Here is a 21,844-nt window from a genome sequence, read left to right on the forward strand (position 1 = left end):
CAACATGACAGATGGTAATGGCAGCACGCCTGGCGTGAGCGCTCCCTGCCACTCCGCTACCTACTTCTTTCTCTACTAGTCTGCGGCAATATAATCCCTCATTCTTCAGAAGGTTTTCGATTATAAGCATCACCCTGCCACTCAGCCCGCGAAAAAACACAACACCTTCAAACGCGACCAGCAAACCTTGCCGAAGGAACGGTTATTTACTTGAACACGCTTTGATGTTGCGCAACATCCATCGTTTTCTTTTACCTCTTGCTTGAACCATGCCTTTGTGTGTGATGTTTAGCATTTTTCTAATAGTGCGACCATGTTTTCAAGACCCTAAAATGCTTATTCGAGTCTATGAAGGCCAGATGAGACACAGGGGATCATCGTGCATATTATGTTTCCTGAGTGCCCGCTAACTGAGCGGCAAGCGCGACAGTAAAGCTAACCTTGGAGTTCTTGGATAACATTGGCATTCTGAGGGCATGTAGAAGAAGCATTCTTTTTATGACTGCGAGACGCACGCAGACTAATTGCCAGCACAGTTTGTATAAAATACCTGCCGCACCATAACCACACACAACACGGTTTCGAACTATATTCATCGCGGAAATGTGAAAGTGGCACGTCCTGAGCATTTGAAGGCTGCATTTTCCTAAAAAAATAAATAATAATCATTGAATCTCAATGAAAGCAGCGGCGGTGCGCACGAAAGAAGTTCTAACAGTGACGAAACAGTTACATCTTCAGGCCAAGTTTCCGCAGCTGATTCTTATCAAATATTGAAGCATTATTCGTGTCAGCCCCGATTTGCTCCTGGCATATCACTACGATTACATCGGTACACAAAAGAACCAGAGAAACGCCAAACTGCAGGCGTGCTCCCGCATAGAGTTTGGCATTTGCCTGCTTCCTCTGTGTGCTCTGGTAATTGCAAAAATATGCCAGGAGCACGCGGAACTTGCATAAATAATGCTTCAATATTTGATGAGGAGGACCAGCGGCGGACGCGCAGGATGAAAAGAATTGTACGTGACCAGGAAGAGTGCAGATGCAGTAGAGAGCGCCACTGCACAAAAACTTGCGCATTTTCACGCACACCGTCGCACCACATAAATGAATGCGCGCAAAGAAATATGCACATACGTAAGACCGTACCGTCCCTATAAGCTAGGCGAAAGCATGGCTCTGGCGTGGAACGCATCCCTTTGAATTTTACACCTGACGGCACACCAGCACGAAGGCAGCAAAAGAAGCAGAAGCACTTTGAATTTTCTTTGGTTTTAATCATCATGAATGGTTATTTCGCGTTAGCAATATAACTTTCATCATCTTGATGTCCACATCTGACAATATAAGCTTTAGTGACTTATTAGGGAAAGCTTAAGCCATCTCTCCCTCTAGAGAGCGGCGGGATAAGATTTTAGAGCGAAGCAAAGCCGTTGACTGATGGAGCAACCGCACATAAGCATTGGACATAGAAAATAAGATGTATGTTCCAGACTTAACTTGTTAAGCCTGTTAAGCTTTTTACCAAGGTTGTAAACCAACAACTACACTAAACGTCATCCTTCAGTCAACAATTCAATAATTACCTGACAAGTTCGACATGAACACTGCAGTCTAAAATTTTTTCAGAATACAGGGCAGCCAGCTATGAAATGATGTCATCACGGAAGGAGTACAAAGATCTACCTGGTGCATGAACAAACACATCTAGGCGCAACTCTGAACCAGAAAATATCAGAATGTCGCTCAGCAACACGGATAACTGTTGAGCAGACCAGTTTTTACGTCGATAAGGGCAGGGACGCATCACAGATGATAGCCGCTTCTGAGAAGTCCACTAAATGAAGGCAGTCACAACAGCCGACACTATTGTTGAAACCGTTGTACTACTGAGCGGTTGTACTAAAAACAAAAATATCAGCTTCTGTAACCGCATCCGTATCGGCTCTCTGAAAACACAACATTGGTTCACAACAAGTAGTACTTGTTCTCTCTTGCGCTGCGCATACATCCGTGGCAGGAATAGCACCGAGTCAATGGTCAGCGCACACCCAGACGTATAGCCACGAAACGCGCGTAAAATTGTCCTTACACACTTGTTTTGAGCGCTTGCACACTACACTAAACAATCAGCGATTTGTACTTAATTTCACTCTGGTTTGGGTATGCAACATTTCTCTTCATATCTTACATGACATACAAACAACATCTACCCAGCCCCGTTTCCCCTTGACGTCGATGCGATACATTGTGAACTTACATTCTAGGGGAACAGGAATGGTCACCTGAAAAGCGAAATGTACAGTGGCCATGAAAATTTGTCAGTTCGTGTTCAATAGACGTCTATATGCAGTCACAGAGTTTGCATGGTAACCCCATGATGTAACGACGAACAAATTCTTTTTATCATCTCTTAGGACAAAGATGAGCCATAGATGATAGTTTAAAGCAACACTGGTCCAACGGCAATGTCCTGCATTTTTGTCAGACCATTGTTCCTTTAATCTTTTCAGAAGTCGACGTCCCACGTTTACGGTCACACTTCGTCAACTCATTCCAGGCACATGACGTATCCTCTTCACGAGCGATGTAGCTCACGACACACGCTGGGAAATTACTGAAAAAATCAAAGAAAGAAATATAAAACGGAGGGGCATCACATTTTCTTTAGGTTGAATCAAATACATACACGGGAGGTTTGGGGCTACGCGTGCTGGACAAAACGTGTTCTGTAGGAGACATTGTCATAATTTCTAAGTGAGCGTCCACAATGCAAAAAAAAAAGGAAACACTGAACCATCACAAGAACTAAGTTCTCTCAGATATCAATTCACAGTTGGCTGTGGTCATTGTTCGAGAGTGGCGACCAGAGTAGGTCACTGTCAGTGTCGCCATCTTGTGTCTGGTCGGACTGGTGCGAAGGAACCAGCGCCGCAGGCATGGCAGCCTTTTCAGGAGCGTTCCGAGTGTGCTTCGCTGTGATCCACGGCGTGCCTTCTGAAAGTACAGGAAGATGTATGGATTGATGGCGCTATTGGAGGCCGATATCACACCGGACAGGGCCACCACGTTGGCATTGAGGACACTAGGGTCACCGAATGCCAGGATCACCTCCTGGACCATGTAGGGTACGTTGGTCACCAGGAAAGCTCCGAACACCACAGCTGTCATCTTCAGTGTTTTTACCTGCACAAAAGACAACGCAAGCACAAGCGATTAAATCGGCGAGAAACAATCTCGTTGTTCAGCATCATCGCAGTAAGCAATGGGGCTTATCAGTTTTACCAGGAACGCCCCATTCAACAAAGATACTGCTTCTGGAGCAAGCTCAGCTCCACAGAGCAATGTGGCACAGATCAAGCGCAAACAAAGCGGACGACACAAGTGCGCACCTTACCAGGATATTAATCTGAACACCGTAATATCTACAGTGCGCCTACGCCTCTACTATTATTGCTCTAAAGCCTCCTGTTTCGACTGCCCCTCTTGATTTGAAAACGCTGAACACATGCTTCCGTTCTCTCCCGAAGCTCTACGATTCCTTTCATCGCCCTAACCCCCTAGTTCCCACCAGGGGCCGCGGTTGGCGTCAGCAGACCTTGCCGACCATCTGACAATGGCTATCTTGGTGGTGGAATACTCGTAGGCTTAAGTATGACCTTAGAGACAGTTTTTTTTTTTCGTGAATGCTGTTACTCACTTTTGCGGTTGTCCTACAAGTAGTATTTTCTTCTCTTGTGCCATAGGCACAACTTGATAGAGGCAGCTGTAAAATCTTCTGCTTTCAGGTAATACGGCACATTTTTCAGGGTTTTTATACAAGAGCTCTAATTATTCGGCCTTTATAGCAAAAACGTAGCATTGAGAAATTCCGTCTCAGCTTCTGTCTCTGATTACGTAGAAACGATTACAAGGCTCGCGGGACTTGTTCATTAACTACCATTTATGGCTACGAGTGTACACTGAACAAAAGGCGAAAAACCGATGCCCGTGTCATCCTCACAAAAAAAGGCACCTTTCACCGTTTAACAAAATTGCAAAGAGTCAACAGGAGTTCAACATTACGCACATCGCGAAAAACGAAGACAGGGGAAGAAACACGCAAACAAACTGTTACCCTGTCTTCGTTTTTCGCGCTGTACGTAATGGTGAACGTTCACCAACTCACCCAGTTTTCGGTTCTGCTCAGCAGGAGTGACGCTAAATTGATAGTCACATAACTAAAGTCTTTATGCATGTGCTAAAGCCTGCTTATTCATTAGGAAAGAAAAAGAGCACATAGAAATGGAACAGATGCAGATTCTGGCAAACACACAGCTGAGATTGTTCTTTATGTGCAACCACATCGTTTGTACGCACTGTTTTGTTAACAGTGAAAGTTGTTATAGCTTTGGTTAAGCTGTAAAGCCCTTCATCCTACTGTAGAATCCATAGTGTCAGTCATAAGGCGTTGTGTTGTGTGTTGTGTTGTGTTGGGTTTATTGGCGCATAAGCAGCTACGGCTATCATTATAAGGCCTTAATTACTTAGAGAAATATTTTATTTTACTGAATTTTTTTAATTAAACTTAATTCACAGTTATAGCCGCAACTTGCAGGTGGAAAATTATAGACAAGGAAACACTTCGGTCCACGTTAATAGACAGCAGTAAAACGAAAACTTTGAAAGAAGACAGAGAATGAAAAAGTTTGAGTGGTACGAAAAACTAAAATGACTAAATGTAAGCAATAAAACGGTCGCTCATTAATGCGATAAGCAGGTAAGCCTAACTCTACAAGGTTTATGTCTCCCGTTAGTCATACTTTTAGAATGCTTATCCACGCTTTCATCACTAAAATACTTTTTCTTTAAGATTTCACGTGTGTCTATCATAAAATGTTGCACTAAGCTTGTCGCTCCTCCAGAGCAGAAACGCATTTGGCATCGAGAGCTACCACCTCATAGGCTATACCAAACTCTAAAGTGGCCTGCGTGCAGATAACAAAATGCCTTTGTAAAATAGTTTCATTTAGCGTTAGTGTTCAGGAAGTATGTGTGCTATGATTGTGAAACAGGTTACAAACTTGTAACCTTCTCGGGGATGTTTTTGCTTACTGGCAGCACTGATTTCAAAGGCCCTATCGAGGTTTAGTCTCTCGCGTGCAAAGTTAGAATGCCTCAAAGTTCAGTACAACTAATTAAGTAGAACTAACGAAGTTAGTACAACTCAGCACGGCCTCGTAGCACTCACATCGATTATTCCGCTAACGACATGGGCTGATTTAAATTTATCACATTCAATGAAAAGAAAAGAAGCCAGAAGAAGTTGAAATGAATTAGACTGCAGCATTTCTTCACCTATTTTCACTTCCAGAAGGTGAAATGAACTGAGGTGGCTCTACTGACCGCTCATCTTTTTTCATAAATGTAAAGAGTTCAGTCCTGGGCAGATGTACTGAAGTTAACACAAAAAAAGTATAATTTAAAGCAGTAGAAACCTCAACGTCAAGGGGAAGCATTTTTTCTTCACTTTTCACTGCAAACAGTGCGTTTGTACGTGTAACCTCAGAACAAAACGTATTCAAAACCAATGCACATTACATGATTTGATGCCTTATTATTTCCTGGAGCAGTTTCATTCTGTATTTCTGCGGGTGTGGGACTCAGTAAGGCGTCAGAACAAGGGAACAGAACAATGCATGCCTTTCTGATACATTCGTGTTAGCACCTGCCATACATTTCAGCACGCTGCTGGTAATTTACATTGTCAGCAGCGGAACGTAATGGCTACCAAGCCGATGACATGGGCAAAAACCGACGATCATATGTTTATGAAGCCCGTTTTAAGCGCCATGATTATATCTCTCGAGACTTTGGTTTGAAATTCGTTAAAACGCAATCATTCGTACACTGTTGTCATAATAAAATTGCTTTCTGCATCTCTTGCCTTTTATACTTGCCTAACCTCTACCTCAAACCAGCAGAAAGCCTTTGGCAGGCTTTCTGCGCTCTCAAAATTTCGTTTTAGTACACTTGAAAGTATTCAGCCTATGCACTGTTCAATTTGCCGAGCCGTCTAAAAAAGATCACTTAGAAAAAAATACCAGCTCAGAGGGAACTTTACTTCCGCTTGGCGGGTTGCGTGAATGCATGTTTGTTTTTTTCCAAAAAGTCGTCATGAATCGACTATACACTGAACAGCCCCGAAACTTCTTTAGAAAGCCGGGCCCTTTAATCTGTTCGGTCGTGTCACATACAAAGAAAGCTTCTTTCCGAGGACTGACCGGACATGAAAGGCCGCCATTCAGGGAATTTCTCGGTCAGGAGCGCAAGAGAGGAAATAAAGAGCAAGACACCAAAAAATAGTACATAAAAATGACCTGCTACTGCGTGAAAGGGTGCCGAACATCCAGTACAACGAAAGGACCATCTTGGACAAGGCGAATTTGCAGGTTTCTTTGGAGAGCTGGGGGGGGGGGGGGGGGGGGGGGGGGGGGGGGGGGGGAAGAGGAGGATGCAGGCGATCTGTCCAAACGACACCTAAGCGTACTCCGTTGGAATATGATCGGCTCGCTACAAAGTGCAGAATCCTTCTATCTCGCTCATAGCTTTCAAGGCAGGGAGATGTATCAGCCTACACCGTTCCTCCCTGGACTTTTTTTTCCCCTAAACAACGAATATTCAATCCCGGGTTGCGCCGCTATCAAAGGTCTCTGTATTCAATGCAGAAACTTCGGAGTGCATTGAAACGAGATGCTACAAAGAGAGTACAACTAGAAGGATGATGGATAGAGTGCAGCAATGTGCGGCATCCGATAACAAGGGATATGAGAGGCGCATGTCCACCCGCAGCGGCGATGAAACGGAATGCCCACGGCGCAGCGACTTTCCTCTCTTTAGAACGCTTCGGAACATAGCCGAACCAACGAGAAAGTTTTTCGGCCAAGAAAAATAAACCGAACTGGCTCTGACTCCGAACGGAAGTAAATAAACAAAATTCTACAAAATATCGAAGCAGTCTCTGCACTGCGCCTTTTTTTCTATTCCGTGTCCCCTTTCAAGGAGCCGCCACATCTAATTTGAAGAGTGTTCAAACTTTCAGAGAATACCACAAGCAACGTTCGCATAAGGTTCGTGCTTGTTGGGATTCCCACACTTCCCTACAGGTTACCTCTATGACGGGGATCATTTGCAGAACTTGTAGTCACCGGTACAACTGTTGCAGTGTTTCTACTTTTTTTTGTCGAGAATGGTGGAAATACACGAACATGTTAACACACATTGGTTTAGTTCAACGCCTAGTTTGTCTATCACGCACGATGATTCTTCTGGATTGGCAGACGCGCGACTAATTGCCGCAAGTAGCTTCCTCTGGTAGGCCTCTGCTGGACTAAAAACAAACCGATTTCTTGAATTCTAAGACCGTTTGATTCCGGGCTTGTTGTCTAAAGACGGATTACTTCACGGAGGGACCCATGCGGCACAAACAAAACAGAAGCTCGTCGCTCCTATCTTTCGTTCTTGTGTCCAATGTGTTGCATATGAAGTTAACAGTTGCAACGTGAGTTTGCAGATATTCAGAAGTACTTGCAGCGGAGCATGTTAACAGGTGCATATTCAGGAAAGACACAGGAGCGCAAAAATACGAACACGGACATAGTGAGAGAACTGGACGAGCGCTGTACTTTTTACAAGTTTTAGTGGACAAAGAGCGTCTATACAGCAGCTTCTTTACCGATGCGTCAAGGCGCGGACCTCGAACAGTCACGTGTTTATAAACATGCATCCAAGCCTGCTCGATGAAGAGTAGTGTCGCTGAGAGCCACGCCTATTGGATTGCAAAGTGTTTATGAAAAGACGCGATAAAACTTAATGTGAATTTCTTTATATCAATAAACGAGGTGATGATTGCATTAGTGACATGTTAGTGGTTCTTCCGCGCAGTGGAATGGGGTTTTCCTAGATAAATATATAAAACTACGTCACTGTTTGCGGTACTCGCCTTGCCACATAGGTAAAGAAGCTGCTATAGAGACTGCTTAGCACTCATGTTACTCATGTTAAATGTTCCTTTTATGTATACAATTTGTAATTTTTACCACCCCCTATGTAATACCCTCGTGAAAGAGGGCCTTTAGGGGTATCTTGAAATAAATAAATAAATAAACGCACGCCGTATAGTGCTCCTCTCGGCTTAACTGGTTATTCAATCTCTAATTTTGCACAGAAATGGTATTTGGTCGGCAGAATTGTTTTATAGTACATTTGTTTGCAGTGCTTGCCTGAATCAATCAAGAAACGTCGGATAATCACATCGTCTGCGGCAACGACGAAACAAAACTAGCGGTTATTTCAGCGATTGCACCGGTAGCGCCATCTCGCTTGTCAGCCGTGTAGATTCGGCAAAGGTTTTCGGGAGGTCTGAAGACGCGTTTTCAACTTCTTTATCAATAAACACACAAACAGCCTAGTTTGGCCAAAAACTCCACTGAATTTTATGTCTTTCGTGAAAAAGCGTCTTCAAACCTCCAGAAAAAAAAAAAAATCCCCCCTCCCCTCTCCCACCCCTAACCCCCCTCATTTGCTGAATCTCCACGGCTGAAAAACGAGATGGCGCCACCGGTACAATCGCTGAGATACCGACTTTTGTTTCGTCGCCGCCGCATATGATGCGAATACCCACCTTTTTTGATGGATTCAGACAAGTACTCCCAACAAATGTAACATAAACCGATTATGCCGATCAAATGCCATTTATGTGCAAAATTCTAGTTCGAAGAACTCATCACTTAAGCTGAGGGAAGCACTCTACGGCGCGTGCTTAACTGCGGAACACGCTGTATGTATGAACGACCTTCGTCCAACAAAGTTTGTTGAAAGCACAGTGGTCATCGCATTCCCTCACTATTTCCTTGTTCGTATTTTTGTGCTCGTATGTCTTTCCTCTTTACAATTATTCTCGCCTCGAAAAGATTTATGCTTCACCTACCTTCCATCCATTATACCAAAATGTCTTATAATGCATTCCTTCCTCTCTCTTGAGGCTCGGAACGAAGCTGAACCTGCATAGAGCGTTTTTTTTTTCTTCTCAGTTTGAAGGGGGGGGGGGGGGGGAAACAGTGGCGTCCCGAATTTTTCACGCAGAAAAACAATTACACGGCCTCTTGCTCCTCCTCTTCGCAATATTCTGTGGTGCAATTATAGCGCGTCTAGAGCGCACTGAAGTGCCACCCATCAAAACGACTGCATTTGCTGACAGGAGATTGGTTTGAAAAACATGTGACGCAAAAAAAATAAAGAAAACGTACAGAACATTCTTTTCTCATTTTATTGCCACCTAACGAATAACGGAAGCAGGTTAACCGAACTTAAATCGAGCGAAGAGGAACGAGAACATTCCAACAAAATTTTTCGTCATTAAGATTTGTTTTAAGTTGTTCACTACCTGGCTGAAAAAGTTGAAAAAATAGACTGCAGAGAACACAGGAGTTTGTGTTTACACAGCGCAGAACGAGTGCGAAAATCTAACTTTCGTTCTCAATAATGGAGTATCTAAAACGCAGCGAAGCCGTTTTCATACCTCAGAGAAGCACACTGGCTCCTGAGACAGTTTGTGCCATGGCCCTTTTGAACGTTGCTTTCTTTTGAGCTGATATTCCCCTCAGCTGGCTTTTCCTGCTCAGTGATTGATTGTCTGACTTGCTGTTTATTTAAATGATCTAGCTTGCGATAAGTGATCCAGCACTCATAGGCATAATTAAGATGCCCCGTTTTAAAACTGCTTTTGCATACGCAGCACGACAGGAGGTCCACAAAGGTGATAACTGGCAATGTGAAGAATTTATCGGAACTGACGTACCTTGGCTCGTGGAAGCGATGATGCCGTCTGCTGGCCAACTTTTCCGCTCCTGGAGCTGTGCTGCCACATGGCCCACAGGATCCCTGTGTAAAACGTCACCAGGAGGACCAGCGGTGCGACGAACACCATGAGGAACACAAATCCCATATACACCTGACGGTGGTAGAGGGGCATGCCGCGGTCATAGAATATGGACGCGCAGAAGCACTTCCCCGGAGCCACCTCCACGCTGTGGAACACGTAGACGTTCGGTAGCGAAGGCAGGCAGGACGCTAGCCAAGTGAAGGCAGCCAGACGCCATGGGTCCGGGCTTGGCGCCAACGGAGTAGCGATGGCGATGTGTCGGTCCAACGCGATGACCACCAACATGTATGTGGACGAAACGAGCGCGAACGTCTGCAGAAACTTGAACAGGCGGCAGAAAGCATCACCTGCGATCCACAGCCTTCCCATCACTTCCCACACAACCTGTGACGTCATTGTGATGCAGGCCACCAGAAGGTCCGCGATGGCCAGGTTGAGGAATAGCACCCTGGCCTTGGACACTCGTCTGTGGTGCCGCTTGAAGACGAGCTTCCAGCAGACGATTGTATTTCCCACGACCGATGCGACGATCATCACGATGATGATGGCGATGCGGGCTCGTTTGTGGTAGCGCGGGCCCAAGATGTCTTCAGCGTTAGCGGCGACGACGTCAGTGGCGTTCGCGCTGATTAGAAATGTGAGCGTGCTGTTTTCGAAATGATCTGCGCCATGAGTATGGCCGGGTGATGCCGTCATTTTTCACGTAGCTATTGGCTTGAAATAAAACATCTTCAGGTTCGGCCCTTGCTGCTCTGCTTCAGACAATCAAAACATCCGAAGCAGGACTGGTCCCCTCCTGCAGCGCAGGTCTCTCAAGAAGAGTTGCAGACAGTCCGCACCGGAAGACTAGCACTGACATGACGCTTGTTGTCTGTGTTTCTTGTACATAGTTTGTGCCCGTCTGTCAAAAAAAGAAAATGTCCAATAATTACATATACGTGTGAAAATCAATTTCTCTACACGGCTGCCTCCTAGAACAACTGGATTGCCGTACCTTTCATCAAGCAATCTAGGTCTGTTTCTGTGAAAAAAATCTGATATATTTCCTAAATGAGGCAGTTTCGCGTTCGCTACAGATTGGATTTAATATTATAAAGATCCTAGTGGTCACGCTTTGTAATAGAGTTTGCAATTCTGTGTCTGTGACTATCCTTTCTTTTGCCTGCACACTTCTTGATTCTAATGACCCGTTGAACAATGCTGTGAGCATCTTTTACAAAATCTGGAAGTCGAGATCCAGAAAATGAGTACCAACGAAAAGGCCACTGCTAAGATTCAGTTTCGCGTATATATCTCGTGCATGACATTTCAATCTTTAATTAAGCTGTGACTGATGGAGTAAAGTGTTCTGTTCTACCTTTTTTTTAATTAGTGGCCCGTCCGAACAACTCCAGAGGGCTACAGTTAGATGTAAACTGAATTGTGTACTTTACCCGGAACTGGAAAGAAGTTGCGTCAAAATATCCATTCTTTCCCAAAATAGTTCAAATCAATATGCGAATAGGGCTGAGCACGTGTGATGTACTGCGTCCGAAAAGAATTCATGCAGCTTTTCCAATAGCCCAATAAGTAGATTAAGATGACGCACATTCTAGAAAGAGCGCGCAAATGTGTTGCAGTTAGACAAGCTATCAGCGAAAGCAAGACGTGCAAAACGTGCAACGTGCAAAAAGTATCAGAAGTTGCTCTCATCGTTGCCAGTATTCCTCAACGAACTAATCCGAAAAAAATCTCTGGTCAAAATTTTTCGCCTTCGATGATAACAGAACGTTTTTTTCGTATGGTTATGCTGTAAGAGCAAGGTATTAAAGTATTGAACGAAATAGAATAAATTCTTGGCAACAGTAACAAATAGTCTCGAGACGCGTTCCGCTGAAGAACTATTCAGTGCTCGTGTAACATTATGAGGTTAATTTTTTTTTAAATAAAATGCTACTTCGCATTAGCGACTTCCGCTCTACGGTTGTTGTGTGTCGGGTGGCGTGCAGTGAAGTCACGGTCGGCTTCGCAACCGGTCCCTTCCTGTTGAGCGTAAAGAAACACGTTGCGTAAGGCTTCTACCAAAGGGACTAGAGAAAATCGCAAGCAACGTCACGCAATGGCTGTCGCGTCGCTGACGCCCACAACGATTCTACGGGGACACGTCTCGGAGCATGCGCGCTTGAAAAGAACACGCAAGCGTATGGCTCTGTTAAAGCACTCCCTCTGAGTAAATAGCAACGTCAATTTCGCCACTGGGCCATTACTGATGCCAGCCGCAGCTTCTGACCCGTGTCTGTCGGGATGGGTTTTCACGCGACAATATTTTCGCGGTTCATTCAGCACTACACCCTTTGTACGCCACGTTCCAGATGGCGTGAGAGCTTTGCGACACTCTCACTCAAGGCGCGCCTGCTATTTCGGTTCCATTCCTTCGTCTTCCTTGTTCCTGTAATACCACATAGCGTGCAACTCCTGTCCGCCTATGGTTCCTGGGAGTCGTTACATTCCTTCCATCTCTTGATTCTCCCCTTCCTTGGCGTGCGGGATGGTCGTGAAACGTAAGACAGAAACCGTCGCACAACAGCGCTTCTAAGTGCCGAATGAAATGTCGTCTTCCATCGATCGTTTGCAGCGTGGACTCTAGGGAGACCGCTCTTTCTAAGCTATGCTTGGCGTGATGGCACTCAGCGTTGTGCCTCTCCGAGGGTTAGTTTTCTGTATGCTTCACTGCCTTTTTATTGTCACCAGTAGCCGTTTCTAACTTCGGCAGTGGTCTTTTGTGGGTTCCGGAGGCACATTGATGAAGAACATCTGACTAAGGTATGTTTCTCAGCTCGGCTTCAAAGTTAACGGAAGACGGATGTTCGAACGGAAGACGGAAATAAGACGAAGATAACTCCGTCGAATTATTGTTGTCAATAAAGAGTGATTGCTTGACTGTCTTTGGCTACATTGACGTTTGTCCGGCAGTAAAAGACCCAAATATTGCGTAGAAAATTGGATTAGCAAATTTCCCGGCACTCGATTCAAACGTGGGACGTCCTTAACGTGAAGGACGGGCTGCCACCATTTTTCAGTGAATGGTCTCCGGGATCCGCATCATAAATCGGTGTCGACGCAAGCATTTTACTTGCGAAACCTGGCGGTGATGGCGACACGTGTATTTCGTTTTTCGGCCTTGTCTATCTTCTAAAAGCTGTATTTTTGGTGTCAGTGACCTCTATGTGGTTACAACGGGGCACCCAAATCACAACGGCCAACTTCTACTTGTCCCCAGCGTGCATTAAAGCCGAGGGCTGCTTCTTAGGGCAGAATCTGGAAATGTGACGTCTTAGCAGATAAGGTAAAGCGCCAAAAAGGATAGAAAAATAAATTACTAGCAGCTTGCATTTTCCTAAAACATACTTGGTAACGTCTGACAGCGAGGAATGAATGCATAAATAAGTGCCGTGACAGTAAAACTAAAGTTGATTTATGAACAGCAAGGAGCGAAGATGAAAACTCGTTTTATCTCTGATGCCACTATTTTATAGTGAAGGGAGCGGCCAGTTGTCGAGGAATTTCAAAATATTGGGAAATTACGTTCATTCGTCGACCATAGGGTCGGCACATGCACAGAATCAAGGGTCAAAGTTCCGTTGTACGTAATTTTCGTAAATGTTTCACACCGGCAGGAGCCTTCGTTTTTTGTCTGAAAGCTGCACCATGCACACACGACGCCAACAGCCAATATACCGACCAGTGAAAATGCGTTCTGTCGAGCGGCTGCCGTCACCAAAAGTTGGAGGTCTCTCAGAACTTTTGCGGCATGGTCAGATTTACTATGCATTTTAGAAACCACTTTAGAAACAGAGGTTAGTTAAATGTTTTATATGAATTTAGGGAAAGCCTATGGCATCAGGCTAAGATTTTCAAAATGGCTACCCCTTTGCTGCGCCACCAACTACCTAAAATAGCATGCTGTAAGTATGCCGTCTCATTTCATACGAGGGGGTGCTGAAAAGTTCCTCGCTTTGTGCAGAAAGAATGTAGCCAGAGTTTTGAAAGTGCACATTTATTCAACATATTCCCCCCTGAGTCTGATGCACTCGTTGCATCGTTCTTTCAGCTTTTCTCGTAAATAAAAAAAAATATATGTGACAGGTCGTCAAACCAGCTTTCAGCAGCAAGTTTGACGTCTGGAATGTCGTCGAAATGACGACCCTTCAGATTTTTCTTCAAGTTGGGAAACAGATGGTAGTCAGAAGGGGCCAAATCGGGTGAATAGGGGGGATAGTGGACCATTTGGAAACCCAGAGCCTTAAGTTTGACAGCCAGGACTTTAGACGTGTGCGCAGATGCATTGTCCTGCAACGAAGGGATTCCTTTGTTCAGCTTTCCCTGGCGTTTCGTCTTAACTGCCTGTTTCAGCTTGTCGAGAAGGCCGGCATAATATTCTCCGCTTACACTACAGCCCTGAGGTAGGTAGTCTACCAGCAGAATTCCATCTTTGTCCCAGAAAACGAACACCATGTCTTTTTTGGCCGATTTCTGGGCGCAGAATTTCTTCGGTCGCAGGGACCCACTGTGGCGTCATTCCTTTGACTGTTACTTGGTTTCGGGATGATAAATGTGGAGCCATGTTTCATTCTCAGTCACTAATCTATTCAAATTGGGCTTTTGTAGCATCAAAATGGGTCAAAACAGCTCTGGATGCCTCAACTCGAGCCTCCTTCTGTTCACTGTTCAAGCATTTCGACACCCACTTCGCTGAAAGCTCGCGCATGTCTAGGATATCGGTAATAATAAAACCAATGCGCTCTCAGGAGAGGACCAGTATCCGGGCTATCTCTTTGGCGGATATTCCCCGATCCTCAAGAATCAGCTTATGGAGAGAATCGCTTGTTGCCGGGTGTGTTGAGGTTGTGAGGCCCCCACTACGGCGCTCATCTTCAGCAGTTAAAGGCCCAGTCTTGAAACGAGCAACCCAGGTTTTGACAGTGCTGCAGGAGGGACACTTCTCCTTTAGTATTTGTGACATCTCACTGCGAATGTCATTTGCAGACTTTTCCTACAGAAACAAAAACTTTATCACGACCCGTAACTCCACAGGCGTGAAACTTGCTTGTGCCTCTGCCATTTTACGTTCTACCTTAAATTAAAAATAGTTATATAAAAACAAGAGACATCTGATACTTGCACAGTTAAATAAAAAGATATCTTGCTTTTTTATGGTACCAAACTAATTTTTGAATTCGACATGAAAGGGGGCAAAGCAAGGAACTTTTCAGCACCCCCTCGTACTGGCTTGACAACAAAGGCAAGAAATCGCATTGGGCTTGAACTCTTCAATACATAGCAGCTAAGCGATGCTGGTTTAAAGTACGCTCAGTTAACGCTGTAGACCAACGTCTGCTGTCAACAGCAGCTCACATGCTGTTTGCGGAGCCACTTTCAAGTAATGAAGCACTTCTTTACTTTATGACTTCAGTAGTTCGGTCTAAAACCGCAGCTTCTCAGTTTCGGTGTTCGTGTAATGAAACTCTCACAAGCAGTCCAACTGTAGAGGGGCTCCTAAAAGCTCTCGCTAACCTGCCAGAGTGCGATACTTAATTAAAGCTACTCCCTGACAAGTTCACAAGCTCACCTAATTACTGATAGAGCGGTGGCCCGCTCAACTAGAAGACAGCAGCCTTGCGAAGTTGTATAAGAAGCACAGAGTAAGAAAACCAAAGCCACAAACAAACCAATAAGACATTCTCGCGACACCTGCACAGATTGCTGCTCTGCATCTCTAAATGAGAAGCAAAGAGGCCGCCACTAACGGAAGCAAGAAAAAACAAATCATATATAGACGGAGGGAACCTGCTTTGCGGCAGCAGAGCTTATCTTGCAGCTTTCGACGCGTCAGTAATTATCCCAAGATGTAATTCCTATGCCCTGCCTTCTCCCCTACACCTTACGATTCCGCCACACTAACGGCCTTATTGCGTGGGCCGTGGGTAACAGATAATAAATCCAACGGACGAGCAATTACCTTCCGCGAAAGAAATAATCAGCTCAGCCCCAGTCATCGTGACTTGAGAGTTTAATTAAGTGGGGTGTCAGGCGAAAAGCTTGGGAACTAATTCGAGTAGAAAAAGCAGTGAGAATAATGTCAGGACATACCGTAGCAACAGTAAGAAAAAGTGACTTCATCATTTAATCTCTGGCTTGTTGAAAGTTGGTGTCTCTCGTTTCCTACATCCTAATTTTTTTACTCGCAGTCAACGTAACAAGAGTATTTGGTTTTGCTTTTGCTGAAATCGGAAAGGTCTGTGAAGTGCGAGAGTCCTAAAAACGACAACATTAACTCCGTTGAGTCATGCGTTTTTGAACGAACAGAAAAAAATTAGACAGCCAGCAAAGTGCGCTTGTGTGATGAGTGGGCATGATGGTTAACAAATCCTGTTTCCCAAATTAAACAAGCGGATCCCACAAATGTCCGAGAAAATATCAGAGCATTATTGTTCATAACACCGAATGTGCTCAAAAACCGCAGATTCTTTTTGCATATGATCTGCCACTTCATGGTGGATTGAAGATCGAATATGGACCTAAGACTACAAACTGGCAACACTGGCTGAGTAAAATGACAACCATAACAAATTTCTTCCTGCATTCTTGACCATATTCCGCATGGTTCTTACGATCTTGTGAATTCTAAAACATGAAACAACGCTCGCATTTCGGGTTTTGCTCAGGGGAGTAGAAGGACAACCAGATGCACTTTTCATCAGTTGAGTATTTGCAGGAGTCCTCGGGACTCCTTTAATACGTGCCTTTTGGCAATATTTCAAAAATGGCAAGAATGAAACGTGTTTGCCGATTTTTATTTTCTTTTTGTGCATTTAAACAAGCAGTCGGTGGGTTGCCCATGCACTGGATACTGCCACAGTTGCATGATACCATTCGGTCATGTACGTATGTGCTCCACCGGCCTCATCACATGATGGCGGAGTGCTACTCGCATTTTTTATCCTAAGACTGCTCACAGGTGGCTGCCCAAAATAGCACGCTTGAAAAAGAGACACGACTTTGTGGACGCTCATAATGGTCATTCTGCAAAAATGGACAGAGACACACTTAAAGAGCAAAACAAACTGTAGTAGTTTCAAGTCACACAACGCTTTATTGCGGAGACTCTGAGTGAGCACTGAAGGAAACGTATGGTTGGACTAAAAGTTAATATCCAGAAAACGAAACTAATGTTCGTCTCGGATGGCAACAGCACTTTACAGTTGGTAGCGAGGCGCAGGAAATGGTAAGAGAATATGTCTACTCAGGGCAGGTAGTGACCGCAGGTCCGAAACACGGGAGCAAAATAGCGAGAATAAGAATGGGGTGGAGCGCATTTGGCGGGTCGTCTAAGATCATGATTGGCAGTTTACCAATGAACCTCAAGATAAAAGTAAGAAGCCGTATTTTATCGGTACTCACCTGGGACTAAAAACGTGGAGGCTAACGATAAGGGTTCAACTTAAATTGATGACAATGAAGCAAGATATGGAAGGGAAAATGATAGATGTAACTTTAAGAGACAGGGAAAGGGAAGAGTGGGTCCGGGAATAAACGCGAATTAATGGCATCCTACTCGAAATGAGCAGGAAGAAATGGGCGTGGGCAGGAATGTAATGCGAAGGCATGATAAGAGATGATCCTAGGAGTAACGGAATTGATTACAAGAGGAGGCAAGCGTAGCAGAGCGCGGCAGAAAGTTAGTTGGGTGGATAAGAAGTTTGCTGGGATAGGGTGGCTGCAGCTGGAAAAGGACAGGGTTAATTGGAGAGACATGGGAGATGCCTTTTCTCTGCAGTGAGCGTGGTTAAGTACACTTGATAGGTGGGCGTCAGAACGAGTTCGACTGAATATATGGTGTTCGACTGAATATATGGTGCTCAACGTCGCAGCTTCAAAACCACGCATATTACGGAACAGTGAAATTACCTTTTAGCAAAGAGGGCTGCGACTTTGTCAAGCTGACACATTGTTCTGTAGCTCGTCTGTATTTATTTTTATGCAGGACAGAAATAAATGAATTTGGCCTGGACGGCATTTCCTGCAGGCCCACATATTAAACAGACTTGGTCTTAATGTTAAGCCCGCTATTTATCTTCGCCGCTAGTGCTTCGACGCAGTGGCAGCACCTTTATGGGAGCAACTTGCCTAATTGAACACAGCCCAGCAATAAAATATATGTTTTGCACAAAACAGTGCACTTTAAAAGGTGTAGGTGGTTCCTTCTGTACTTTTCTTTTTTTTTTCTTTTCTGGCGGCACGCGTGAATTAGAAGATGTGTGAAGCGTGGGTAGGACCGGCTCAGAATTACACTTCGTGAGGGTTAAACTGGATGAGACGGTGACCAGAAAGCTATTAAGACAGCTCCCCAAATCCTCGGACTGTACATGGCGCACGTGAGCACATGGCTGATAATAGAGTGCCCAAAGTAAGCCCAACCCGTCACGATGAAAAGTTCGACGTCTCAAGTTTCTTGAGAAGAAAATCCTTCTTCCTCACCACGTGTAATTAGCTCAGTATAAGCCAGAGTCACTGCCCCCATTTAAGCCACAGTCACCGCTTCCATTACGCAGATGTTTTTAATCAATCAATCAGGCAGGATACGCATAGGTCTTGCGTAATATGAACGAAGATGGAAAGACACTTCATACTGAGGCAGTACATCACTCCCCCGATCTGTCATATATACCAAGGAGAAAATTATGTTCGAATCGTGCTGAAAAATAACGAGTGGCGTCGGCTGCATTTTGGATCGCAATGACGCCATTAACGGGTTCAGTAATTTAGCCGAATCTTAGCTGAAGCCGGGGATCGCCATGTGCTAAGAATGATGCAAAAAGAGCGCCTCGAGAGCACAGGAAAGCCCAGGAATTCATTTAAACTGTTATCGACATTTCTTCTCACTTTGTGGCTCAGCATTTCGATCATAAAAATTCAAGCAGGGATGCAAGCTTTTGACACTTCACTAAGTTGAATTTGTTTCAGCAGTTTGATGTTAAGCAACAGCTCGAAAGATGTAGACGTCAGAAAACATGCCCAGGACGGGAACTCCCAGCATATGTCTACATATGACTTCCATAAAAATGCAGCTGCCGCGATTGAACCGGCGACCATGTAGAGAAAACATCAGAGGCAGCTGAGATAGGAGGGTACTCTATAGATTACTGTCCTGCTTCGTTAATACGACTCCCGTTAATATGGACGACAAAAATTATGGACAGTTTTTCTGGGGACCAAACTTTTCCAATGAATTGACGCCTCGTTAGTATAAAAACTTGCTTCCGGAAAATTTATAGTTAGAAAATGCACAGAACCCATTGAAGCCCGTATTTTTGTCGCTAATATGGATAGCGATGAGAAGTAAGTCTTTTCTTCTCGAAACGATGTTTGTTACAATTTCTACACTTTGAGTGCAGAACACCAGAGTAGTGCTGTGCAAAATTTAAATTTAACGATTGATACCCTTTCCTTTTCAGGATTTATGCTGTACAGTGCAACGCTACCGAGCCGACGCTTCTCACCGTTAGCCATATTGCATGAATGGATGCGTAGAAAACTCTCGGCAGTTTGTGCTGCGAAGAAAACCTTTCCGGCAACTTTCAGCCGACTGGGTCTGGGGTCATGGGGTGTGAACAGTTGCATTAGGAGTTGGGTCATCCAGCCATGATACGCCGTGAAGCAGATCACACCAACACCAGTAGGCGTGTGCAGTTGCACTATATTATTTCATGCATAATTGTATCCAGGATAATTGGCTTGGAGCATCCAACATTCTGCCCAATTTCAACTTCACTGATCAAACACTAAGCATAGAAGCAGGCTCTAGGCAGCGTTTTTTTTTTTACTAAATATTGTGTTCTTTGGGATTCGTTACTACGGACGACTCGATTCATGGACAGTTTAGCTCATGAAACAAATTATTCATATTAACGAGACACCACTGGATAGAATGTTAGGCAGGAAGAGAAACCAGCGCTACCCCGAAATACAAGCCCCCAAAAAATGCGGACTGGTGGTACTGTGGTACTGTGGAGCTGGGCGAGTATTCGAAATTTTCGAATATCGAATCAAATACCGTCCTATCCTGAAACAATGGAATATTAATAAGAAGTGGCTTTGGGCGAGTTGGTATCCCATTCTTGACAACAAAGTGACGCAGCCGGTTCCAAGAAAAGCACAGGATTCGGGAGAAGTGCTTTATTTTGCAGACAGCGAAATATATGCGCTGCTTGCCTGATGACGCAGCTTAAAAGAATCAGTTACGTTTTGCACATTTCAGAATACCTCGTCATTTGAATATCTTCTCAGGTTTTCGAATACTTTTCAATATTGGCTCGAGGTTCAAATAAAGCATGCCGTAGTCTTCGAAAACGAGTGTTCCGAAAACGTCCCACAGCAACCTGTCGCAATCATTATGCGCGGAATGACGGATTCAGCTCCGCCTCGAGGTTCATACATGTGGCGACGTTCATAATGCTTATATATAGCCTACTTGTTAGGCTTACGCGGCACGGATCAGGCAGATTTAGGGAACCCTACCTTGATGCACGAACACGGAAGGCATGGCTAATAAGCTGCTGCCGCCCCTCTCATGTACTGAGATGTGGCACTGACTGATCCGCTGTCGTCAACAGTATAGCAAGAGGTAATCTTCCTATGCGAACAATATGATGGTCATAAAATTAAGACATTGATTTGTTGTTGCGTGCTTCCAAAAAAGATCAGTGCTGCGTGTTTCGACAGCTGTAGGTATTTCCATAATTAGATTTCCGGCACTGAAGTGTTTCACATGATGAATCGTTTTGTACGAATATTCGCTGCTTATGCAAATATTCGTAAAAAGCATTTGATCCGCCTTCGATTCGGATTCGGTGTTTTCACTCTTCGATTTGTATGCAGTTCGATTTATAGCTACATATTCGTATTGGCTTAGGTCGCCAAGTAACACCATTCGCCTTCAGTTTGGTTTTGGAAAGGGCGGTTCGCACACTCCTACCGTAAAGATTTTGAAGAACCTTAGCAGTTTCATTGGCGGTCACATCAAAACAAAACTTTAACTTTAAATTTGTTGAAAGAAACCAAACTATGGAGCTCATTTGTTTGTCAGCTGTGTAACGGAACCCTAGACATCCTTTAAGACTAGTAAACAGGGTAAGGAGAACCCTACCACTCAGTTTTTGAGACCTTTTTAGCATGTAGGGGTGCCGAAGAGCTGCGCTATACGGCATAGAATCAAACCCCTTCGCCTGCTTACTTTTGGCTAAGACGGTGCATGTATTTAGAACAAAAGGCAGCAAGGAGATAAAAATTTTGATTAGGATTCTTTGAGTAGGGGGAAATTTTCTAGCAATATATGACATCTATGCCGCTGAAGACATTGATATGATATTAGCACTGGTCCACAAGAAGCAAATGCCGAACTTCAGAGAAATTATAAATAGGTATTATTTCATTGAACTCTGCCAACAAGTCTGTTATAGTAATTGCTAACCAGAAATAGAGAAACGTTAGACTCCAAGCAACCAAATCAATTGGGGAGCTTTAGCAACGATTGCTTCGGTGCTAGAAATGTAAAAATATGTTAGGAATATAAACCAGTCCTGATATAATGGCCTTCATAAATTCAATTGTAAAAAAGTATTTCATCCTGCAGTACGCCCTCAGTGAAGAAGGCAATGACTAACCGAGTCATGAAAGACGCAAATGCAAACATGCTAAATAATACCTAGCTAGGCTGCAAAAGACCGTTGTCCCCGAAAACAGGAGTGATGTAATCACAACCTGAATGGATGTCAGATCTGAAGACTGACTATTATTGAGTTTTCACTGGCTTGTTGTTTGAACAGAGAATTCAGGGTTAGAAAAGATTGACACAATAGACAGCGAGTAATGCGTTACCTGCCT

The 21,844-nt window shown here is 44.3% G+C and overlaps 1 protein-coding gene across 1 annotated transcript; it reads right to left on the bottom strand.

Annotated features, from left to right (window-relative positions):
• Positions 1–2,374: 2,374 nt before the first annotated feature.
• LOC149342870 (oxytocin receptor-like) lies at positions 2,375–10,618 on the bottom strand. Its single transcript, XM_089542248.1, has 2 exons — positions 9,839–10,618; positions 2,375–3,186 (listed from the first exon to the last, which is right to left on the bottom strand). The coding sequence occupies exons 1-2, from the start codon at positions 10,616–10,618 to the stop codon at positions 2,809–2,811; spliced, it is 1,158 nt and encodes a 385-aa protein (XP_089398374.1). The 3' UTR covers positions 2,375–2,808.
• Between the last annotated feature and the right edge of the window lie 11,226 nt (positions 10,619–21,844).

The sequence above is a fragment of the Amblyomma mixtum genome, chromosome 5 (assembly GCF_055824585.1).
Source record: "Amblyomma mixtum isolate Tamu chromosome 5, ASM5582458v1, whole genome shotgun sequence".
Classification (NCBI taxonomy): Eukaryota; Metazoa; Arthropoda; class Arachnida; order Ixodida; family Ixodidae; genus Amblyomma; species Amblyomma mixtum.